Source organism: Microchirus variegatus, assembly GCF_963457635.1.
Source record: "Microchirus variegatus genome assembly, chromosome: 5".
Taxonomy (NCBI): Eukaryota; Metazoa; Chordata; class Actinopteri; order Pleuronectiformes; family Soleidae; genus Microchirus; species Microchirus variegatus.
The window spans coordinates 2,726,870-2,752,654 of NC_139806.1; the positions used below are offsets into that span (position 1 = coordinate 2,726,870).

The 25,785-nt window shown below is 40.6% G+C and overlaps 1 protein-coding gene across 1 annotated transcript in view; it reads left to right on the forward strand.

The window, feature by feature from the left end:
- piezo2b (piezo-type mechanosensitive ion channel component 2b) overlaps positions 1-25,785 on the forward strand; it is a gene marked incomplete at both ends in the record, with an annotated part of 103,142 nt that overhangs the window by 73,589 nt on the left and 3,768 nt on the right. The window contains 22 exons of the mRNA XM_083888982.1: positions 453-521; positions 3,194-3,297; positions 4,555-4,653; positions 6,140-6,260; positions 6,347-6,427; positions 6,561-6,727; positions 7,550-7,737; positions 9,580-9,753; positions 10,700-11,353; positions 12,258-12,516; positions 13,203-13,382; positions 13,510-13,819; positions 14,622-14,754; positions 15,512-15,659; positions 15,759-15,970; positions 16,769-16,927; positions 17,178-17,325; positions 18,562-18,750; positions 18,892-18,984; positions 20,062-20,231; positions 21,200-21,319; positions 21,414-21,493. Coding sequence (XP_083745108.1) covers positions 453-521; positions 3,194-3,297; positions 4,555-4,653; positions 6,140-6,260; positions 6,347-6,427; positions 6,561-6,727; positions 7,550-7,737; positions 9,580-9,753; positions 10,700-11,353; positions 12,258-12,516; positions 13,203-13,382; positions 13,510-13,819; positions 14,622-14,754; positions 15,512-15,659; positions 15,759-15,970; positions 16,769-16,927; positions 17,178-17,325; positions 18,562-18,750; positions 18,892-18,984; positions 20,062-20,231; positions 21,200-21,319; positions 21,414-21,493 — 3,858 coding nt within the window. The remainder of the gene's footprint in view (positions 1-452; positions 522-3,193; positions 3,298-4,554; positions 4,654-6,139; positions 6,261-6,346; positions 6,428-6,560; positions 6,728-7,549; positions 7,738-9,579; positions 9,754-10,699; positions 11,354-12,257; positions 12,517-13,202; positions 13,383-13,509; positions 13,820-14,621; positions 14,755-15,511; positions 15,660-15,758; positions 15,971-16,768; positions 16,928-17,177; positions 17,326-18,561; positions 18,751-18,891; positions 18,985-20,061; positions 20,232-21,199; positions 21,320-21,413; positions 21,494-25,785) is intronic.

The window sequence follows — 25,785 nt, forward strand, 5'->3', positions numbered from 1 at the left end:
ATATATATAAGTATTAGGGCTGACAATTAATTAATTACTAAATTCATCTGATCGATTCATCAGTTTGAGTTGTTTTTTAAAATAATTAAAAGAAGTTTTCTGGAGGAAATCATTAAAACATGAAACAGACATTTTTGATAAACGTCGTTTCTGAGTTTTTCAAAAAAATTTTGACATTTTATGGGAAAAAAAGAATCAACAGATGAATTGATTATGAAAATAATGGACAAATTGTAATTTGAAACTTTTTTGTTGTTCTTTGAATATTTACATACTGGACCTTTAAAATGAATGATATGGTACGGTGAGTTGTGTTTAAAGGTTAATGATCATGTTGTGTGATTATTTACGAGCTAAAAGAGCAGCTTCATGGAGAAAAAAAAAAAACTATGGCTTGACTTAAAAAACTGATTTTCTTAATATGAAATGTTGCTTTATTTGTGAAATTTTAGGAGCACAGCGAACGAAAGCCAAGACCAAAAAAAAGCAGTGGTGGAGGCCGTGGGTTGACCATGCTTCCAGTAGGTTGACCCCCCCGAACCCTCTTTTTTCTCTTCCTCCACTCTGATTGGCCCTTGTGTCCTTGACCAGAACGCTTAGGATTCCCATACTGCACCTGGGCTCTGAGGGCGCCAACATACGCCGTTTTTTAGTCCTTTTCTGTGTCTATTTAAGGCTTCTGTTGTGACTGCACACCACGTGCACTTGAGTTTAAAGACGTGATCTTTAAGATGGTGTCAGTGTCAGCGCCGGGGGGGGGGGGGGGGGGTGTCTGGGGGGTTTCCTTAAATAGTCACGGCGACGAAGGAAAGAGGGGAAAAAGACTAACGGCTGCAGGGTTTAGCGCTCGATGTTGGTTGAAGGTGCGAGCGCTCGGCACCAGTCTGAGCCTGAAGAGCCCACAGAGCGGTAGAGAATCAACGTTTTCACGCAAAGACATGAAGTCGACTCGCCTTTATTCTCAGTACTGGAATAAAGGACGGAGAGGGTTTGTTCATTCTTTGCCTGCAGACATGATCACCAAACAGGTATTAGAAAAAAATCAGTGTTTCTAAGGGCCAATTCCAATTCCAATCTTAACCCTCAAGCTTAACCCTTAATCTTAACTGGCCTCAAAACCAAGTGTTGAGGGTTATTTTGTCACTTAGAAATGGGACACCCCTTAAATGCAGATACGTCTTCAGACTGTAGGGGGCAGAATAACGCCAAAGCTGCGTCCAGTCTGTCAACTCCAAAAAAGAAGAAGAAGAAGAACACATTTACGTCAGGATTATTTATTCTGATCCGTTTGTCAGTCAAGTTATTAGGTTGTCAGTTAGTTATAAGATGATACTCAGTTACACAGTTACCACACACCACGACTTATTGAAAAGTAAACCACACCAGCCGACTATTGACAAAAGATGGTAAAATAAAAATAAATGTTACGCAACAATGACGTCAGTAATCCATAATATGGGCCTAAACTAAGATCATTTTTATATCTCCATTAACAAAGAAAATACTTCATTTGTAGCGTACTTGTATCGCTGCTTTTGACGCCATCTTTCTTATGTCAAAACACGCAATGCATTCTGGGTAGCCCTTGCTCCCAAGGGTGGTCTCGGAAAATCTCAATATTGAGGGTGATACAGCCCTTAAACTTGGCCTCAACTTAATATTTCTGAGAATCAGGACAGAACTTGCACTAGAGGGAGAACATTTTTGAGATTGAGGGTTAAGATTGGAATTGGAATTCACCCAAATACATGAACGAGATTTAAAAAAAAAAAAAACGATTCTCATGGTGAGCGTCCGTTGCCTGTTTGGTTTCAGCTCATGCCTCACGTCGGACTCCATTTTCCCCCTCACATGACATTTTTCAAATTATTTCTCCATTTTTATCACTTTTTGTATTTGATGTCTCATCTCCATTTCCCAGCATCCCCCTCTCCCCGCTCCCGCAAACCCAACCTCCCCCCCCCCACCACCCTCGCCGCCCCTTCACCTCCCGCCCACTGTGGTTCTGTTCAAGGACATAAGTCAGCCTTTGTCTATCCCAATGTCTCTAACACTTAACCACTGTAGACACTGGAGTCTCACTCGCTCTGTCAACACTAGTTTTCAAGGCCACTGTGCGCACACTTTTACCTCAGCCATACTAATATTCTTTATTATTATTATTATTATGACTATTCAAAATGTGTTTGTGTGTCTTCTCCGTTTCTCTCTTGTGTTGTTGTTGTTGTTTTTTAAACGTTTGTCTTTAGTTTATACGTAGAGCCGTTTAAATGTCAAATGTCAAAGTGTTTTCCTGCATCTTTCTCTCAACAGGAAAAACCGTCGCGGGTTGTTAAAGCTGCAGTGCGTAATTTTGACACCGTCTCGTTTGCTTGAATCGGCCTCTGTCAAGCAAAACTATCAGACCTGACAGAGGAGGTGCGCTAGCTGCAGCACAGGAAAAAACGGGCGGTCGGGGGGACGAGAAGTCTTCATTCCGTTGAGCTGCTGCAATTTTCACGGGCGCTTCTTTGCGCTTAACGGCGTTAACATCGTCAACGTTAACGCACGTTAGCATGTGACGCGTTTCGATGACGACTGACTGGAAAAAGACGCGCGTCATGTTTACGTGACTCCCGATTGTTAAAAAGAGTCTCTAAAGTAACGCTGGTTATTTGTAGCGCTGCTCTTAACATTTAATAAACACACCGCTCCAGTTCGACTGTAGGCGTGCTAACGGCGCCTAAAGGAGCTAACGCAGCTAACGGAGCTAACCGGCCACCGGTGCCTCGGCGCGTAAACATGACGTCACACGTGTCTTTTTCCGGGTCAGTCGTCATGGAAACGCGGAATGGTTAACATGCGTTAACGTTGACGCCGTTAACCGCCCTTAACGTGCCCAGCACTAGTTTTCAATCACGTTCCAACTTCCTGTGTGCAGCGACCCCGAGATCTAAACAACAGAACCACGTTCACACAGAAACAGAACAAAATGTATTTATAAACTGACCAAATGACCAACTCCTCTTCTTCTTCTTCAGATTGTATTTGGTAGTAAAGAGTAACAAAGAGAGTTAGAGGAAATGTTGACCTCATTTTTATTTTCTTATATATAAAAAAGTTACGCACTACAGCTTTAATGTAAAAACAAACAGGTAATGTCTTCAGCCACAGTTTGACTGCATGTAACAGCGCTTTGCCCTCTGCCCCCCAGTGGTTAGAAGTGGAGACTATTACTTGTTTGAAACTGACAGTGAGGAGGAAGAGGAGGAGGACGACAAAAAAGACGACGAGCCACCCAGGAAGTCAGCGTTTCAGGTGAATCCAGGATGAAACCTGTATTTATTTTTGTTATTGTTATTATTGTATCTCGGTCGCAGGTGATCAGCTGATCATCTGAGAACAGGTCAAGTATAATGACGTGTGGTTATTTATACTTTTATGAAACTTTTATATTGGTAAAAATATCAATAATACAGGATTTACATTTAGACTATTGTGAGTAAAAATGTAGATACAGTTGCTTTTTTTATGGCCAGAGCTGGACTGTATTTAATAACCTTTATTATAACAGTTAAAACTTTACAGTCACAGCTTCGCTGTGTAAACCAATCACAAGATTAATCTGAACCATTTCTCCTTGAGAATTTTTTATTTTTTTGGACGTTTTTGCAGCTACTGAAAATGGAGAGAGGGAGTTTCATAAGTTCACGGTTTCACCACGACTCCTTTAATGTCAGTGCACTCACTGGTTCACTGATGATCCATCTCCAAAGTGAAGGAGGTGACGTTTTTTTAACATCTCCAGATTCTCCTCAACCGCATGGAGGATTTCATGGGACTTTGTTTTTCTGGGTTTTTCCCTCACACACACACACACACACACACACACACACACACACACACACACACACACACACACACACACACACACACACACACACACACACACACACACACACACACACACACACACACACACACACACACAGTGATTTTCAAAGGTCATCACTTGCAAACAAAGTTTTGTGGACAGTGTGGAAGTTCCCGTCAAAGACTCCCTTAAATCTGCCTTTTAATAGCCTTTAACGTGATTCTGCTTTTAGTCAACAATGTTGGAAAAGCTCTGGTTTTTACCTTCAACAGTGTAATGAGTTCATCAGGGCTTGTATTTGTAGGATCGAAGGTCAGGTGTGTAAGTGTTAGCGACATCTGATGGAGAGACTGCAGGTTGTAAATAAATGGAGGACTGTAACACTCTCACACTGTAACACTGTAACACTGTAACACTGTCTCCTCTCACACTGTAACACTAACAATGTAACACTGTAACACTTTAACACTGTCTCCTCTCACACTGTAACACTGTAACACTAACACTGTTACACTCTAACACTAACACTGTAACACTGTCTCCTCTAACACTGTAACACTAACACTGTAACACTGTAACACTCTAACACTGTAACACTGTAACACTCTAACACTGTAACACTGTAACACTCTAACTTGTTTCTCACCGTATGAAATGTTTCCTCACTACTAATCCTCTCCCTCTGTGTTGCCTCTCTGTAGCGAGCAATTGGGAAGTTTGTCTCTGCAGTTCTGGCTTTGCCCAGGTCAATCATAAAGCTGCCTAAAACTATCCTGCAGTATGTAATGAAGGCAGGAAAGGTACTCACTCACTCACTCACTCACTCACTCACTCACTCACCTGCAGCACTAACACTAACACAGCTCATCTATCATCTGCCTGCTCCTGTAACGGCTAACGTCATGTCACACTCACGTGTCGTTACCTGATTTCTACTTCCTGTTGCTGCTAATGAGGACTAACACTCTGAATAACATTTTCAAAAAGTGTGTTTTATTTTGCAGGAAACTGATTGTAAGCTTTATCGTTAAGCGGTATGACAAAGTTTTATAGAAAGAGCAGTAAAAATGTCAGTGGCTTTTATTTTGAAAGCCAGGTTGAAAGGAACCACTGTGATACATTTCATGTAGCTCTGTTTACGTTAAAGCTTTCAAAAAGTGGAATTTTTAAAGTAGTTTTCCTGCCATTTTAACGTCAACTTTGTCGACTGCTGAGGCCACGCCTTTTGAAGTAAATAAAATCCTTTGACAACTTTTAATCATTAACTTGTCTCAAACATATGGACCGAGTTTGACGCGGCTAGCTCAAAGGTGCTAGGACGTGTCCGTTCAAATGTGTGGACTAGCCATTTTTGTTTTTTCAAATTGGCCGACATCTGGGTGGGTGGAGCTAATGGAAGTACATTAGCAATTTGTTTGGAATCATCAGCGCAACAAGTGTATGAAGCTTGGTTAATATCGGAACAACAATGTGCGACTTTGACACGATAGAAAAAAATCGAACATTTTGCATTTAACGCAACTTTGGCCACTTTCTCTCGCGTCAAAAAGCCAGGTTGAAAGAAAGCGGTGCAACTAGTAACTTGAGTTCATGTCAGCATCATTTTTTTGTTTTTAAATGCTCTGTGACACGTAAATAAAATCCTTTTGACAACTTTTAATCATTAACTTGTCTCAAACATATGGTCCGAGTTTGACGCGGCTAGCTCAAACGTACTAGGACGTGTCCGTTCAAATGTGTAGACTAGCCATTTTTGTTTTTTCAAAATGGCCGACATCTGGGTGGGCGGAGCTAACGGAAGTACATTAGCAATTTGATTTGAATCATCAGAGCAACACGTTCACCAAGTTTGGTTAAAATCGGGGAAAAAAGTTTATGTGACTTAGACACGATAGAAAAAAATCAACATTTTTGAATTTAACGCAACTTTGGCCACTTTCTCTGCGGTCAAAAATTCCCCAAAGAATAAGCTGAATACACATTTGTTCCTATCTGGGGGCGCTATAGAAGAGAAATTCACTCCCTAGATTCTCCAAATACATGAATAATAGAAAATCAACTTTGAATACATTAAAAAATAAATAGTTTGGCTTGATTATGAAGCGTCTGCAGGTTGATTTTTATACAGAAACTACATATATATATACTACTATATATAAACTACATCAACTACTACATTTGTAAATCAAGTATTTACAAAAAAGGTCATTGATGTTATTTTGCCTCAGTGTCTCGTAGCCTGGACGTCTGGTGCTAAACTAAAGTGCTGCCTCTGTATCTGTGTAGTTTCTGTATCACGCCTGGATCACCGACCCTAAAGCTGCTCTCAGAGCTCGAGGCAAAGAGAAACGCAAGTTCTGGAAGAAATACACGAGAGGCGTGAGACACAGGAAGAGTAAGAAAGATGGTGAGTGAACATTTCAACCTTGTGAATTAGCACAGAACAACGATGGTGGAGGATGAGTTAACGCGTTGTCTCTGCTCTCATGTCAGCAGGTCACGTGACCATCGAGGTCGGCGAAGCGTCCGACGGGCAAGATAAAGACGACGATGAAAATGAGTCGAGTGGTCCAGGTTGGTTCGCAGATAAAAGCCTCAAATGATATCGCAACAATAAAATTTGTGACCGTTTTAACATTATTTCAACATAAAAGTGTTTTTGGACGTTTTGTGGACCGTGTGTGTGCGTTTGTTCGTCTCTTCTCAGACAACATCATCAAACGCGTGTTCAACATCATCAAGTTCACGTGGGTGCTCTTCCAGACGACCGTGGACAGCTTCACGCGCTGGATGAACGAGATGTGCCGGGAGTACATCGACATCTCCACCGTGCTGCGCATCGAGCGCTGCATGCTCACTCGAGAGGTCAAAAAGGTGCGGCGGATCCTCCATTTTGGCTCTTTAAAAAACACTCGCTCGTCTTCATTTATGGTTTAAAACATGCACAAGCAACTTCAGCTGTACTTTAACTTACTTTTAACTTACTGACAGGTTGAATACCAGATATCTACCTTTTATAAGTTAAAGTATAAATGTATTTACTTTAAAACAACCAATAGAACTACCAAATATTAAAAGTAATTATTGTGCAGAATGCCTGAATGTCAATAGTACTGCATAGCTATTGTTTCTTTTGTTTTTTTTCGTAATCTGAATCTGCAAAATAACTTCTTTAATATAAAATTACATTACATTACAATACAGCTGCATGCTTTCAGGCACTTGAAGATACCATATCATACCATACCATACCATACCATACCATGCCATATCATGCCATACCATTACATACCATACCATATCATGCCATACCATAACATACCATAACATAACATACCATACCATACCATACCATACCATACCATACCATACCATACCATACCATACCATACCATATCATATCATGCCATACCATACCATACCATACCATACCATACCATACCATGTCATCTCATACTATACCATATCATACCATACCATACCATATATATCATATTATATCATACCATCTATATCATATCATATCATAACAAAGGCATAAAATGCTTAATATTAGATATACACACTGAAATGAACCCTTAGAACACAGCTATATGGAGTGACATCTATATGGATTTTTAAACACGCAGATTAAACTAAATTAAAGCGAGTCAGAAAAGCAGACAGTAATGACCCTCCGTCCTCTCATCCCACCAGGGTAACGTGCCGTCCAGAGAGAGCATCCATGTTTACTATCAGAAGGCCATGAGGCTCAACATGTCACGACAGGCCAGCATGGATCAGCTCAGCGACGACGAGTCCGGCTGCACCGGTGTGCGGAGGCGGCGTGGAGGTTACCGCATGGAGAGCCAGGACTCCACCGCCTCCAGAGACAGCATATCCAGGTAGGCCTTAGTCTATACTCCACCGAAAGTCCACGTTTGGTTTGATGTGTTCCAGAGTTTTCTTTTTAAATAACGGCTGGGAAAAGCCTCAGAGGTTCAGTCAGTGTGAAAATGTGTTTGTTTAGTTTGGCCGACGGTCCACGGATGGCGGTGAAGGTTGTGGTTATCGTCGCATTTCATTCAAACACTTTCTTTGGCTGAATCTAAAATGTTTGGAAGCGAAGACTCACGCTGACTTCCAGAGATCATAACAACTGTTATAAAAACTTTTATTTTCTCTGTTTTTGGGGCATAATTCACGACTGTATGCTGTGAGGTTTCATGTTGCACACGTTTACCCTCAATAGTTTGGATTCTGCTGTAATACTTGAGACAATATTTGGTTTTTGGGGTTATTTGTTCATTTTGTTTTCATTTATTGAACCTTTATTTAACTCAGGAAAACCTGTTATTGGAGGGAAATCTGTAATAAGCAAATATTAACTTACTGACAGTTTGAATACCAGATCTCTACCTTTTATCAGTTAAAGTACAAATGTATTTAAAACAGCCAATAAAACTACCACATTTTCATAATCTGAATCTGCAAAATAACTTCTTTAATGTAAAATTACTGATTCCAAAAGTGGGATATTTTTTGTGTTACAGCTGCATGCTTTCAGACACTTGAAGATACCTTACCATACCATACCAGACTTTACAAAGTCCAGCTTAGAAATGGCGGCAATTCTATTTTTAACTTGGAAACTGGGAAATAAAGTCGTGCAAGGAAAGGGATTCTGGAATTTTTCAACCTGGATCTTGTGTTTTTAAAATAAAAAAATAAAAAATATATTTATACTGTATGTATTTATAAATGAAGCCACAAATAAGAGGTTTTAACGAAATAATATAGTCATTAAACCACAGGTCTACGGACGACGTAGAACAGTATGTCGAAGTTTAAAATCTTTCTATTTGAACTTTTGTCCAGGAATTTTGGAAATATTCCAAAATAGTAAACTTTCCATTTGAACGTTTGTATGGGAATTTTTTTAATATTTTAAATAATAAACTTTCCATTTGAACCCTTTTTGCGGGAATTTGGGGAAATATTCCAAATAGTAAACTTTCTATTTGAACTTTTGTATGGGAATTTTTTTTATTTTAACTTGGAAACTGGGAAATAAAGTCGTGCAAGGAAAGGGATTCTGGAATGTTTCAACCTGGATCTTGTGTTTTTAAAATAAAAAAATAAAAAATATATATATACTGTATGTATTTATAAATGAAGCCACAAATAAAAGGTTTTAAAGAAATAATATAGTCATTAAACCACGGGTCTCACACTCAAATAACTGGTCAGGAAGGGGCCGATCAAGTGAAGGGGAAATGTCAGTAATTCATAGTAGTATTTCAAAATAAAAGTGTTTGTTTTGATATGGAACGATGCATCGATCACAATGGAAACATATTTATGATGCAAAAGGAATCCATTAATTAAAAAGAGTCAACTTAAGGTCACCTGTGACAATGTCATGGGCCGTATAAAATTAGTTTGCGGGCCATATCTGGCCCCAGGGCCTTATGTTGCCCTGGCGTGGTACAGTATGTCTCATTTAACCATTGCTGTGGGAAAAATAAACAACTCCTTATATGGACATCCGGGGGGCATCTTAAAATATGACTTCATGTTTCATGGATGTTTAGTCCACACATTTGGATTCAGCCTTTTACTTTCTTTAATTTCCCCTCTCATTTTTTACTCTCAAACTTGGTTTCAAGTGGTTTTTATCTCACAGAAAATTCCCCCACCACCTCACCCCTTCTCATCTGTCACTCTCGCCTCTCGCCTCCTCTCAGTGCCGTCACTGAGGCCACCACGCTGTTCTCCCGCCAGTCCACGCTCGAGGACCTCGACGGCATGTCGGAGAGCATTCCCAAAACCAGCGAGCGCGCCAGGCCCAAGCTGCGTAAGATGGGCGGCCTGGACGTGTCCACGTCGTCCGTGGACAGCGGCAGCAGCGTCGTATCCAGGTCCATCGCCCATTTACATCACTATCATTTCATTTACATCCACTCACTTTTTGATTTGTTCATCACCTGAGAAACGAGGCTTTTTAGGTTCCTGTTAGGACGTTTTTCCAGTAGACCACAAACTCAACATCTTTGAAGTGCACACAGTGAATCGATATAAACTTGAACAATAACTTAAAATATAACCTTTTAAAGCACTGACCCTTTGTTATGTATTTGAAATTGATTTTTTGGTTGTTTTTTTAGCCAAAACCAGTGATATTCATTCTGTCATCATTCTGCTTTCTGAAGGTCACTTTTCCTGTTTCATTGTTCACTGAGCCTTGATGAATATTTGTAGAAGTACATAAAATGTATTATTTTCAGGGATAGCATAAGATGTAGTCACAACATAGTTATATTATATAAAAATATTAGATATTAAAGGTGTAAGAATGTGGCCAAAAACTGTTACTACATTCAAATTCAAAATACAGAGGTCTTTTAGGTTTGGTTTTCTGACGTAACTGGCAACCCGTGGTTGCTCGGCAGCTGAGACTCTACTAACTGCAATGATAGGTAGACGGCGGTAGGTGGCGCTACATGACGCCAAAACATGATTTCAAAACATAAACATGATTTGCAGTCTGCAAAATATTTTTTTAATGCAAATATTTTGTCTGTACTGTTGTTGTTGGTGAGTTCAGTTTGTTATATGAACATTATTCCTGAGTCTCTGTGACATATTAGGAGGATTTTATGATTTATTACATAATGCACCTTTAAGATAATTAAAAAAAAATATTAATAAATAAAAAATAGAATTGAGGTCTATGGTTAAAAATTAAACAGTCTTCTGTTTATTACTGATTTACTGTGACGGTGTCATCAAGTGTAAAACATGAATGCATACATAAACAAAACCCCCGACACCTGAATGCTGTTTTTCGCGTTTGTCCACCTGCAGTGAGGCGACCCAGTGCGTCACACTCTACTCCAGACAAGGCACGACAGACACCATCGAAGAAGTGGAGGACGAGCAGGACCAGGGAGAGGACAAGCGGCAGCAGGTTCTGTGGGAATCCCAGCAGCTGGAAGACGATGACGAGCCTGAGGTGGATCTGTGGGGGGAACCCAGGGAGACACAGGAGAGGATGGAGAGGGTGGAGGGTGAGGAACCTGTGGAGGAATTACCACAGAACTATGAGAGAGAAGAAGAAGCAGAAGCAGCACCTTGGGAGTCTACTGGCCCAGACGAGGGCACCTCCCTGAGGCTGGAGGTGGCTGAGTGTGTCCCGTCTGTCCACGACCAAGACGTCACGAGTGGGAGTGAAGACGAAGGAGGAGGAGGAGGACAGCGGGACTTCATGCAGACAGAGGGGCGAGCGGGTCTGCTCTACACTCCCGACACGGACGTTTCCAAGTTGTCCGACGCCGACGTTCCTCCCAGCTACAGCAAGGCGGTCAGCTTCGACCGGCTGGAGCTGAGCGACGACGAGAGCGACACGGACCGCAAGAGGCGCATGATCATGACCTCTGACAGCCACTCGGACACCAGGTCGGACATCGTGCTGCCCTCCATGACCACTGAGCTGACCGCCAGCGAACTCCTCCTCAACAAGTAAGTCCGTGAAGCCGCGCGGGAAATCTCACGTTTATTCAACCTGTTCTTAAAGTCGCTGTGAAGAGATAAAAATGTCACACCCGCAGAAACAAGTGCTACTAACCACTGTACTAGGGCTGCAAACCTATGGAAATTCTCAAAATTGGGAATTTTCCATAGGAGATTTTACGGGAATTAACTAGAAATTTTGTCAGACTTAAAGGTGAAGTAAGTAGTTTATAGTGCCATCTACGGGAGAGGCTGAAATGCTCACCCCCTCCCTTCCCTGAGCGCTACGGTGTCTTTCTCCGTGTCAGCAGATGAGGTTCTAGTATTTATTCAGATGTATAAGTGTGTCTTTTGTATATCGTATTAGCTCCGTCAGTGGAGGCGGGACTTCCGCTACAAGTAAAGAGACGCTTGATTTGTTCTCTCGCGTTTGTCCTTACAGAATCCGGTAGAAACATGGCGTCTCGCAGTGGCTATGCAACCGCAGCCCACGACCATGTTATTTTACATGACTTTTTGAAACACTACGAAAATGAAACAAAGAATATTATACAGCGACTAGACAATGCAGGAGCACATAATATGTATAAAAAAGTGGATTTTGGGTAATATAAACCCATAAATACTACATATTGTCCCTTTAAATATAGCTGTTAAATAATATATTGTGGCTAGCAAACTACTTTCTGCAGGGCTGTTGAGGCCACGCCCCCCATCACATGACATGGATTTATTATAACTGGAAATTCCCAAAAAATGTTTTAAATATTTTGAATAATTTAAAAAAACATTCTGAACGACGCATGCTAACACACACATACAGGTTTATAAGCTTTAGTGGGGACCAAAGTTTGTCCAGAATATAAACGTAAACAAACTTCATGGTTCTTCTTGTGCTCGTGTCCGTGGACAGAATGTTTTATGACGAGGAGCTGGATCAGTCGGATCACTTCTACCAGTGCCAGCCGCTGATCCTGCAGCTCTGCTATGCCCTGTACAACATGCTGGTGGCGCACTCGGAGATGGTTTGTTACCTGGTCATCATCATCAACCACATGGTGTCGGCCTCCTGTGCCACGCTGGTTCTTCCGATCACCATCTTCCTCTGGGCCATGCTGTCCGTGCCACGGCCCAGCAAACGCTACTGGATGACCGCCATCGTATACACAGAGGTACAGTATATATATTATATGTGTATAATGTATATACATATATATATTTATACACACACCAGTCACTGGACTTCCTTTAATTAAAGCAAGAACTAGGATAAGAAGTTTCAATAAAAGACAGAAGCATTAGCGAAATACGAAATCTACAATCCTATTTATTTTAGATATTAGATACTTCAAATAATAAACTTTCCATGGGAACTTTTGTACGGGAATTTTGGGAAATATTCCAAGGAGTAAACTTTCCACGGGAACTTTAGTACATGAAATTTGGAAAAATTACAAAATAGTAAACTTTCCATGGGAAATTTTGTGCGAGAATTTTGGAAATATTACAAAGTAGCAAACTTTACATTTGAACTTTTTTGAACTTTTGTACGAGAATTTTAGAAATATTCAAAAATAGTACATTTTACATTTGAACTTTTGTACAGGAATTTTGGGAAATTTTCCAAATAGTAAACTTTCCATGGGAACTTTTTTAGAACTTTTGTACGGGAATTTTTGAAATATTCCAAAATAGTTCACTTTTTAATTGAACGTTTGTATGGGAATTGGGGGAAATATTCCAAATATATAAACAATATAAACACATGTGAGACGTCAAGAGAAGTAGCTTTACTTCACGACGGACGTTGTTAACCAACAGAATCAACAGAATCTTGAATGGCTGTCTTTCCTTGCAGGTCACCATCGTCGTCAAGTACTTCTTCCAGTTTGGCTTCTTCCCTTTCAACCAAAACAAGATCGATAAGAACAAACCCTATCACCCTCCCAACATCATCGGCGTGGAGAAGAAGGACGGCTACGTCCACTACGACCTGGTGCAGTTACTGGCGCTCTTCTTCCACAGGTCCATTCTCAAGGTAAATCTGTGTGGTCTGCGTCTCACGTCTTTCTTAACTCTGGTTTCTTCTTGAAAGACGTTTTTATCTACGCCTGTTCTCTGGAAGTTTTCCACAACAACTTTAACCCAAACTTCAACCCTCGCAGTGTCACGGTCTGTGGGACGAGGACGACCCCAAAGAAAAGAAAGCGCCGTCTTCCTCTTCTCATCACAGCGAGTCGGAGGACGAGGGCAGGGACCGGGACAGGGACTCGGACCACGCGTCCTCGGTCCTCAGCGAGAGGAGCGGGTCCAATCACACCCTGAGGTCCATCAACTTCGGCACGTCCATCGACTCGGGCCACGTCCAGGTTCACTTCCCGCAGCAGCAGACCTACCAGCGCCGCAAGAGCTCCAGCGGCGGCTCGCACATGTCCTCGCACCGCTCGCTGCACTCTTCGGCCAGATCGAAACGAGGTAACGAATATTCTCCGCCATGTTTGAGGTGATTCTTGGTGTCTGGACTTTAAAGGTCACATAGAGTGGTCCTGTTGCACATATATGTTAGTTATAGAGGTCTACTTACATACATTAACTTGTTTTTATGCTCAAAAACCTCCTAGTTGCTGTAAACGAGCCGATAGAAATCTGTCTTTTCTGACGGTGTTTCCCAGCCGCGATTTTTCAGACTCAACTCTCACCATATGTGCACATATATATAATTATTAAACTGCAGTTTTAAATATTCAAGTTTCTGTCAAAATTAAACAGCATTGTTAATGATCAAAACCATATTTTGTGTTTCTATAAAGGTTTAAAACACCAGTATGTTGAAGATCTTTAGCTTATAATGCTAATATAATATATTAGCATTATATATTATATATTATATATTAGTTTTAAAATATACTGTTTTACAAAAAAACAACATGACAAAACAATAACAGTTTTAGTTTAAAACACGATTTTGAAAGATTTAGGTCCCCTTTAATATTTGTTAAACACTGTTTTGTGATTAATTTTTCCCTCCGAAAGAGTTAAAATAAAATATGTAATTCACACAACAACAACAACAACAACAAGAGAAGTGACTCAAAAACAACAACTTCTTGTGGTTTGGATCGTTATCCGAGAGTCTATGACTTCATCGGCGATGAGTAAATTCCTTCCTCGCGCTTTATTTACGGCGGGAAATGTGAAATGTGTGTGTGTGTGTGTGTGTGTGTGCGTGCGTGCGTGCGTGCGTGCGTGCGTGCGTGCGTGTGTGTGTGTCCCACAGGAAGCACGGCGTCCCACGGCAGCAGCCGCAGAGACGGCAGCGAGGCAGGCATCCACCTGAAGACACGCAAGCAGATGATCGTGGAGAAGCTGAGGGAGCAGCTGTACAAGGCCAAAGCGATCATCATCAAACTGTACGACCGCGCTTCAGTTTGTTTTGTTTTGTTTTGTTTTTATTTACGCCGTGTACTCGGAAAAGACTGTGAGACGATAAGAGGGCGAGACGACGACGACGATGATGATGAGGAGGAAATACATAATGGAGGAACATCACCAAAACCTTTCAAACGTCTAAATTTAGAGCTTTAATTACAGCGTTCCCGTCAGCGTGAGCGCAGTAAAGTGCTGTGATTTAAAAACACGTCAGCATCTCTAAATAGAAACGGCAGCAGAACTCGTGGTTTTTCTGACGTAAACACAACAATTAAGATAATTTAATTATGTTTAAGGGAATTAGATTTAGATTCCATAAAGAACGACACATGAATGAGTGAGTCCTTTGTCGTCCCAAACAAGAGACATCGTTATAAACTAAGTACATTCATTAATCATTGATTGGAACTTATTAAGTCGGCCAATAAGTCAATGGTCAATAAAATGGATGTTTTCAAGTTCAGACAAACCAAAATTATTTAGTTTTTATGTTTGTTTTGTTTATTTTATGGAGCAAAATAAACCAAACATTTGGTAGATTATAAAATAATTATCTTGATTAATCACTACTGAACTCATATTGGAGCCACATGATAACATTTATAAGAAATAAAAACCTACATGTGTAGGTGTGTACACATGCTTCATATTTCTGTGCCCGTTGTGTTCTGTAAGAATAATAATACATGAAACGGAGTTTTGGTCCCGTGGCTGAAAAACACCAACTTTTCTCTGCAGGTTCTTGGAGATCTACCTTCCCATGAGGCAGTTCTTCTACAACCTGATCCACCCAGAGTACAGCGCGGTGACGGACGTCTACGTGCTCATGTTCCTCGCCGACACCGTCGACTTCATCATCATCGTGTTTGGATTCTGGGCGTTTGGTGTATGTCTGTTATTTCAAAAAAATAAACCCTCTGAGTTTGTTCCAACATGACATATAAATAATGCTCATTACTGTTATTATTATTGTTTCTCCCGTCAGAAACACTCGGCGGCAGACATCACCTCGTCTCTGTCGGAGGATCAGGTGCCCGGACCGTTCTTGGTCATGGTCCTGATCCAGTTTGGGACCATGGTGGTGGACCGGGCCCTCTACCTCAGGAAGTCTGTGATGGGGAAAGTCATCTTTCAGGTCATCCTGGTTTTTGGCATCCACTTCTGGATGTTCTTCATTCTGCCGGGAGTCACGCAGAAGTAAGAGCTCACTTCCAATCCAGTCCAATATAACCCAGTCCAATCCAATCCACTATTATCCAATCCTATCCAATCCAATCTAATCCAGTCCAATCCAGTCCACTCCACTATATTCCAATCCTATGTAATCCATTGCAATCCAGTCCAGTCCAGTCCAGTCCAGTCCAGTCCAGTCCAGTCCAGTCTAGTCCAATCCAATCCAGTCCAATCCAATCCAATCAAGTCCAGTCCAGTCCAGTCCAGTCCAATCCAATCCAATCCAATCCAATCCAATCCAATCCAATCCAATACATTCCAATCCATTCCAATCCAATCCAATATAATCCAGTCCAATCCAATCCAGTCCAGTCCAGTCCAGTCCAGTCCAGTCCAGTCCAGTCCAGTCCATTACAATCCAATCCAATATAATCCAGTCCTATCCAATCCAGTCCAATGAAGTCCAGTTCAGTCCAGTCCAGTCCAGTCCAGTCCAGTCCAGTCCAGTCCAATCCATTCCAATCCAATCCAATCCAATATAATCCAATATAATCCAGTCCAATCCAAGCCAATCCAATCCAGTCCAGTCCAGTCTAGTCTAGTCTAGTCTAGTCTAGTCTAGTCTAGTCCAGTCCAATCCAATCCAATACATTCCAATATAATCCAATATAGGTTTATTTATAAAGCAATTAAAAAAAATAAAAACAGTTTCAGTTGTCCACAAGAAATATAAACACCTGGGCAGATTAATCCGGCCGATATTTGCTGTTAATTAACACATTTTAACATTAACATTCTTATTCTCTTCTCTTTGTCCCGTAGGCGTTTCATAGAGAACAGAGTGGCTCAGATGTGGTATTTTGTCAAGTGCATCTACTTCGGACTGTCGGCCTATCAGATTCGCTGTGGTTACCCCACACGCGTTCTGGGAAACTTCCTGACCAAGAGCTACAATTATGTCAACCTCTTCCTGTTTCAGGGGTGAGTTCATACGGGAGAGGACGGGGGAAAAAAAGATTTAACTTCAGGGGGAGATGGAGCAGGGTCATCGCTACGTAGGCGGCCATTTTGTTTTTACAGGTGCCCACAATAGACAAACAACACATGTTTTGAGTTTTGGAAGAGGAGGATACACCTAGATTTGGTAGAATTGGGTAAGGCTTAGGTTAAGGGTTAAGGTCAGGGAACCTTTCAGCCTCTCGTTTGACCAAATCTGTTTTGTCCGTCCCAGTTTCCGCCTGGTGCCGTTCCTGACGGAGCTGCGAGCCGTGATGGACTGGGTTTGGACGGACACCTCGCTGTCTCTGTCCAGCTGGATCTGCGTGGAGGACATCTACGCGCACATCTTCATCCTCAAGTGCTGGAGAGAGTCTGAGAAGGTGAGTTTCCCCATCGCGGGCATCAGTGGAGCACGGACTTGAAATGACAAACGTCAACTGATGTGACCGAACGCGATCCCAAACCAGGGTCTGATCCGAATTACTCCAGGGTTCCTCAATCCTGGTCCTGAGGAACCCCATGCCCTTCATTCTTCAGGTGTTTCCCTGCTCAAGAAACACCTGAAGAATTAGGGTTTTGCAGAGCTTCATGATGATGAGCTTACAGTTTGGTACCAATCAGGTGTGTTGGAGCAGGGGAACATCTAGTACATGAAGAGCACTGGGGTCCCCAGGACCAGGATTGAGGAACCTGGTAAACTGTGCAACAACAAGGTCCAAAAACAAAAACATAAAACACTATAAATCACGCTCAAAGTAAAACGGTACAAGAAATCGGGTTAAAGTAGGAGGAAGTGAAGGCTACAGAGAAGACGTGGGTCTTTTAGGGCCAATTCCAATTCCTATCTTAACCCTCAAGCTCAACCCTTAATCTTAACTGGCCTCAAAACCAAGTGTTGAGGGTTATTTTGTCACTTAGAAATGGGACACCCCTTAAATGCAGATACGTCTTCAGACTGTAGGGGGAAGAATAACGCCAAAGCTGCGTCCAGTCTGTCAACTCCAAAAAAGAAGAAGAAGAAGAAGAACACATTTACGTCAGGATTATTTATTCTGATCCGTTTGTCAGTCAAGTTATTAGGTTGTCAGTTAGTTATAAGATGATACTCATACAAATATTCAGCTGACAGTTACCACACACCACGACTTATTGAAAAGTAAACCACACCAGCCGACTATTGACAAAAGATGGTAAAATAAAAATAAATGTTACGCAACAATGACGTCAGTAATCCATAATATGGGCCTAAACTAAGATCATTTTTATATCTCTATTAACAAAGAAAATACTTCATTTGTATCGCACTCGTTTCGCCGCTTTCGGCGCCATCTTTGTTATGTCAAAACACGCAATGCATTCTGGGTAGCCCTTGCTCCCAAGGGTGGTCTTGGAAAATCTCAATATTGAGGGCGATACAGCCCTTAAACTCGCCCCTCAACTTAATTTTTCTGAGAATCAGTACAGAACTTGGACTAGAGGGAGAACATTTTTGAGATTGAGGATTAAGAAAGGAATTGGAATTCACCCTTAATCTGTTCACTGAGACTCACCTGATTTCCTAAACCTGCAAAAAGTTCCACGATTTGTGGCGGTAAATCTGTGCGTTCTCTCTGCAGAGGTATCCTCAGCCACGGGGCCAAAAGAAGAAAAAGGTGGTGAAGTACGGGATGGGAGGAATCATCGTGGTGCTGCTGATCTGCATCGTCTGGTTCCCGCTGCTCTTCATGTCCCTGGTGAAGTCCGTGGCCGGCGTTATCAACCCACCGCTGGACGTCTCCTTCGAAATCACCCTGGCTGGCTTTCAGGTGTGGACTCAATGACCCCTTCTCCTTCTCCCTTTTCAGAATCAGCAGCGGGTTCTCAAACAAATATACGTTTGAGAAACTTATATTTGTAGTGTGTAGTTGTTGTTCTTTAAAAAATGAGTTTATTTCCTCTCCTCACAGCCCATCTTCACCATGAGCGCTCAGCAAAAGCAACTGCAGAATGTGACAATGGCTGAATATCAAAAATTTAACAAGCTATATGTTGGCGACGACGTAAGTACAGTTCCACTAACTATCCACTAATCCACTGACTAAGCGACTCGTCATATCCGATAACTGTGAGAAATGTTGTGTCGTTCTGTTTACGTTGATTTTAAGGTCAAGTTCGTTGGAGCGTTGAGTTGGACGCGGCTAGCTCAAACGTGCTAGGACTAATTCGTAGATTAGCCATTTTTTGTTTTTCCAAAATGGCCGACTTCTGGGTGGGCGGAGCTAATGGAATTACATTAGAAATTTGTTTTGAATCATGAGAGCAACAAGTTTACCAAGTTTGGTTAAAATCGGAAACCAACTATGTGCGACTTAAAGAGAGTTGAAATTATGTATTAAAAATTCATCATTTTGAATTATTTTGAGGAAGTTTCAAATGAGCTTCCATATTTACACCTCATTTCGTGTCATTTTCATAAGCTCTTGATATTGTATGGAGTAGATAGAATATTATTAAAAAAAAAACAATACAATATAAAACATTATGGTCCAGCTGTTGTTTAGTTTGTTCTGTCTCTGGTTTCTTAAGATTAACATTTTTATGTTGTGCCAAAGTCTCTGAAACTGAACTTTTGACCCGATCACGGTGCAAGACGAAGCGTCGGTGCGCGTCCAGAGGGTTTTATGTTTGGTCCTGAGGGAGACATAAATATCCCCACACCAGATTTTATTGAGGTCCATCTTAATAGATGTTGAGGCATTTAACTCCAAACCACAAAGTGGCGCTCAAGAAAAGAAAAGAAAGGTGGAGGAGGAGCAGGACGTCAGGGAGGTTATCTGTCTCAGATGTTGTGGACATTCCATCAATATGACGTTTAGAACGTTTAAAATGAAACTTTATTTATTTATTCATGTAACGCTTATTATTATTACCATTATTCACCAATTTCTCCAAAGGCATGTGTGGAACTAAGGGGTCAATATAAGCTAGTGCTGGGCATGCTACAGTGTTAGCGCATGCCGCGTTTCCATGACGACCGACCGGAAAAAAGATGCGCGCGACGTCATATTTACGTGCCACGGCACCGGAGTCCAGGCACCGTTTACCAGTTGTTGTGTTGTCGTCGTTGTCGGGGTTAGGAAGCCCTGCAGTGGCTGGAGGGTTACCTCCCTGAAGATCTGATCATCGCCCAGCTGAAGGGCAGCTCCAACTCTCTGTGGACCATCAGTCCACCGAGCAGAACCAACCTGATCGAGATGCTGAGCTCGGCCGAGGACTTTCCCATCACCGTGTCCTGGTCTGTGCAAAGGTACGGTCACGCCCTTCCACCATGGCTCACTCTTTAAAATACTTTTACTTCTAAAACTTAAGTACATTTTAAGTGATACTTAAGTACAGTAAGTAAAGTAATATTATTAAAAAAAAATTACTTCAACTTGAACCAAAGTCATTTTCTGGTAAGATACTTGTACTTTTTGCTCAAGTAAAGTACCTTTAAGGGACTACGGTGGCCTTGGCAGACCAGAAAGAACTAGTAAGCTTCTGCTTTTGGCACGAAATGGCGGCCTCTGTTAAGAAATGTCCTTGCCTAAAGCACATATTTAGGAATATGGTGCGTTCCAGTTTTAGTCCGAAATCAAAGATTAAAGTCAGATGTTTCAACCAAAGCAAGATCACGAGGCTTGAGCGTCGTCTTCATTTGTTTCACATGAATTTAGTTGTTCGCATAGTTCGTGTTCAGTTTTTGTCTGGAGCGTACACTTATTTTTTCAATGAATATAACATTAATTAATCATAAATCCACTCTATACATTGTTAATGTGGTAAACGACTATTCTAGCTGCAAACGTCTGGTTTTTAATGGAACATGTACATAAGTGTATAGAGGCCTGTTTCCAGTGTTCTGATGGTACATTGTGTTTGCTAATGGTGTTAGAAGGCTATTGGATGATTAGAAAACCCTTGAAAACTCTTGTGCAATGATGTTAGCACAGCTGAAAACAGTTTTATTTTTTTAATTTTTATTTGTTTTAATCTTGTCAATGTCTTGACTATATTTTCTATTCAATTTGCGACTCTTTTGATGAATAAAAGTCTGATTTTTAATGGAAAATACAACAAAAGACTGTATAGATGACCCCAAACTTTTGAACTGTAGTGTTTGTTTAAAAGTGACCAACACAAAGACTGCACTGTTTCCTCATCAGTGTGAATAAAAGGCAGATTCATTCACACACAATGCACGACCTTTAATTTGACCTCTTGTTGTGACGTCAGAAACCTCAGCCGCGGCGCCAAGGCTGAAATAGCGTCTGGGAAGCGAGTGACGTCTCTGGACCAGGACACAAAGCTGGAGCTCATCGCGCTCCTAAACGGGACAGGGAGCATCTCACAAGTGTGAGTAACAGTGTGTGTGTGTGAGAGTGAATATAATATTACAATAATAATAATAATAATATGATTATTGTATGTAAACTCCTCTTCTCTGCAGGACCCTGAAAAACATCTTCCCCCGTTATATTCGAGCCCCCAGTGACTCGGACGCCAAACCTGTTGATCCGCTTTACGCAGGTACATTTAAACCTTTATTAAATTAAATGAACTCCTGTCGTAGGCTAGGCAAAAAAATACACCTTTGAACTAGTGCTGGGCACGTTAATGCATGACACGTTTCCATGACGACTGACAGGAAAAAAAGATGTGTGTGACGTCATGTTTACGTGACTCCCGATTGTTAAAATGAGTCTCTAAAGTAATGCTAGACTTTAAAAACAGAGGAACACATACACAGTACACAGGTACGCTAGTTATTTGTAGCGCTGCTCTTTTTGTTTCATTAACAGACTGCTCCAGCTCCACTGTTGGTGCGCTACCTAGCTAGCTAACGGAGTTAACTGGTAAATGGTAGCGAGGCACGTAAACATGACATCACGCGCGTCTTTTTCTGGTCAGTCGTCATGGAAACGCCGTTTACCCCCTGCTGAAAAAACCAGCTTAGACCAGCTTAGGATGGTTGATGGTTTTAGCTGGTTTTAGCTGGTTTTAGCTGGTCATAGCTGGTCTACCAAGCTGGACAAGCTGGCCAAGCTGGCCAGGCTGGTGTGTCAGTCGCTGGCCAGCTGGTATGGCTGGTCACCCAGTCAGGCTAAGCTGGTGTCAACCTGCCTGACCAGCAAAACCCGGCTGGTAGGCTGGAGTCAGCTGGGGCCTCATGTACAAAGACTGGCGTGGATTTCCTACTGAAACTTGGCGTACGCCAAAACCCAGAAACTGTCGTACGCACAAATAAATTCCGATGTATCAAAGTGTGCGTACGCATGGATCCAAGCACGTTTCCTTTGTACATCCCAAATCAACGTGGAATTGAGCGCACATGCAGAGGTGCCAAACTCCTCCCTGTCCACGCTCATTTACATATGCAAATCAATTTAAAAAGACCTCTTTGATCAAATAACGCACTGAACAAAGAAAAGTAAAGGAATTTCACACAGTCTGAGCAAGAGATTCAAGAGTGAATGAAAAAAGTGAATGAAAACGCGCAGGGAGATTTTGTTTGACACCCTGTCAACAGGTTTAAATGTGACAAAAAAGACGTGAGTGGGAGCGTGTGTGTGAGTCTGTGGGATCAGAGCAGCACACGCACGCACGCACACACACACACACACAATACACTCACAATATACATCGCTCGTGCGTAAAGATGGCAGGACATTAAACACTTTGACTCATGTTTAATTTTTTTATTTTTATTTCTCACAATTAAAGAATGCAGAAGTGCGCCGCGGCTGACATTTGCAACTTTACGCCCGCTTTTACTGACATGAATACTGAACACAGAGAGACAATCAGGGGCTTGTTAGAAAGCTCTGTAGCTCTAATTTCACCAGCAGAAAAAAGCAAAGTAAACCAAAAACATGATATGTGAATGGTTTTCATCATACGGGACAATTAAAATAATAAACTATTTACTCACCCAGAAGCCACCCATCGCGCACTGTTCCAGCCTCCAGCCTGTTCAATTTGCGCATCACATACGATTTGAACATTGATGGAATGAAAATGTTTCCTATTAACGTAAACACATTCTGTGACGGCGCTTTTATAGCGATGTGTGTGCAGTCAATAGCTCCGATTACATGAGGGAAACCGGCTCTCGCTGAAAATTGCGCTTTAATGTTGGCCTGTTCAACAGCATTGTATGGGAGTGTGATGTACCTGGATGACATTCGGATGATTCCATCCCACACAGCTGACGTGGCTCGGCTCAGGGTTGACTGGCTCACTCCTGACCGCATCGGCTTATGAGCCAATTATCATTATTTGCAAGTAAATCCTTGCGTTCCCTAAATACTCGCTCACGTCAGATTGTTCATAAATGTGTCTCTGATGTGCGCATCACTCTGATGACTCCATGTTTTCACATTATTAACAGTTGCCCAGCATCACCACTAAGTGTCGCCAAAGGAACAATAACTGGAGAAACGTGCGTACGCCAGCCATGAAGTTGGCGTGGGCACCGCACATTTCCACGGTCATTTCAGGTTTCATACATCTGAACGTGAGCGTGGAAAAGGACGTACGCCACGTTTTTGTGCGTACGCGACCTTCGTACATGAGGCCCCTGGTCTGTCCAGCTTGTCAGCTGGACAGACCAGCAAAACCCGGATGGTAAGCTGGGCAAGCTGGTTGATTGGCCAGCCTCTTAGACTGACCAGGCTGGACTGGGCAAGCATGGCTCATAATTGTCATGATATGTATAAATAATACATCCTGATATATATATATATATATATATATATATATATATATATATATATATATATATATATATATATACATATATATGTGTATATATATGTATATGTGTGTATATATATATATATATGTGTGTGTGTGTATATATATATATATATATATATATATATATGTGTATATATATGTATATATATATGTGTGTGTATGTGTGTGTAATAGGGAAGCCACAAGGCAGTGCTGGTTAGTAGATTAAAAGTTATGGCTAAAACCTACAACAGGTCTATCGTGTTTGCTCTACAAAAATATATCAAAACAATAATAGTCCCTCTTTCCCATGAAGAGGCAAAGGCAGGTTGAGAAAATGAATTCATGAACTATTGTTTTTAGAGGATTTACATGGACTGTCCTAATACCTGTGATCCATTCAAACCATGAAGAGCAATGAAAAATATTTCCTCATATTTTGTTTCACATTTATATATTAATAATAATAAAAATATCATTATTTTGGCACATGTACTTTATGTGCCAAAAAACTTCAAAACTTGATTGGGTCAAAATCCATCAACGTTGCCTGTGCGTCGAACGTCATCACGTCATCACGTCGACAGAAGATGACGCAACACACACCTCGCCAGGTTATGAAGACCGCGAAGCGCGAGCCACCACCGGGGAACCGTACCGGCGAAGGAAAACGGGAACAAAAGGTCTGTGCACACTACATACGGTATATAATTCACAGTTTGTGTTGCGTTTTCTATTAAAGTAGTATATTCATATTGTCGAGGCTGGTGGGTTGGTTTGGATAACAACGTAGCTAGCCATTTAGCCGCTAGCATGGAAGCTCACAAGCTATCGTCTCCACCGGAACGTCTCTCTCGTCGCGGGCTTAATATCATGTAACGTTAACTCAATTTACTTTATTATTTATGTATGCAATTTATCACCTACACGTACACACACGTACACAGACACACGCACACACACATACACACACATACAGTTTTGAGGTGAGTTCGGAGTGGGATTGGGAAGGCTGTATATTATGTATGTATGTGTATATTACATATTACATACGTATATATATGTATATAAATGTATATATTTACACACATATGTATGTATATACATATATATGTGTATATATATACACATATATACATGTTTATATGTGTATGTATATATGTGTATGTATATATATATATATGTAAGGGGGTGTGTTTCGGGGTTGATGGCAGACTAAGTGCAGTGTTGGGAAGGCTGTGAAGGCTATGTATGTATGTGTATATTACATACATTTATATATACATATACATATATATATATATGTATATGTATATACATATATATATACATATATATATATGTATATACATATGTATGTATGTATATATATATATATATATACGTATACATATATATATATATGTATACACATATACATATAAATATGTATATACATATATATGTGTATATACATATATATGTATATATATGTATATACATATGTATAGAAATGTATGTAATATACACATATATGTATATATATATGTATATATATATATGTATATACATATATGTATATACATATATATGTGTATATATATGTATATATATGTGTATATACATATATATGTATATATTCAAGATTCAAGATTCAAGATGCTTTATTTATCCCGAGGGAAATTATTGTGCAACAATTGGGAGGTAAAAGTGTAGATGTACAAGAGTTAAAAGATACATTAAATAAAATAAAATATTTTATATATTTTAATATATACCATATTATACCATATTAAATACCATATTATATATTTTAAATATATATGTGTATATACATATATATGTATATATATGTGTATATACATATATACGTGTATATATATATGTGTATATACATATATATGTGTATATATGTGTATATACATATATATATATATAAATGTGTATATACATATATATATATATATGTATAGGGCGAGAGGGAGGATTGGTTTCTTTCACCCACAAACAAGCTTGTTATATTCACATTGGATTACATTCTGCTGCTTGAATGCATTGCTTTTTGCATGGTGATATCTGAATAGTTAATATAGAGCTGAAACAAT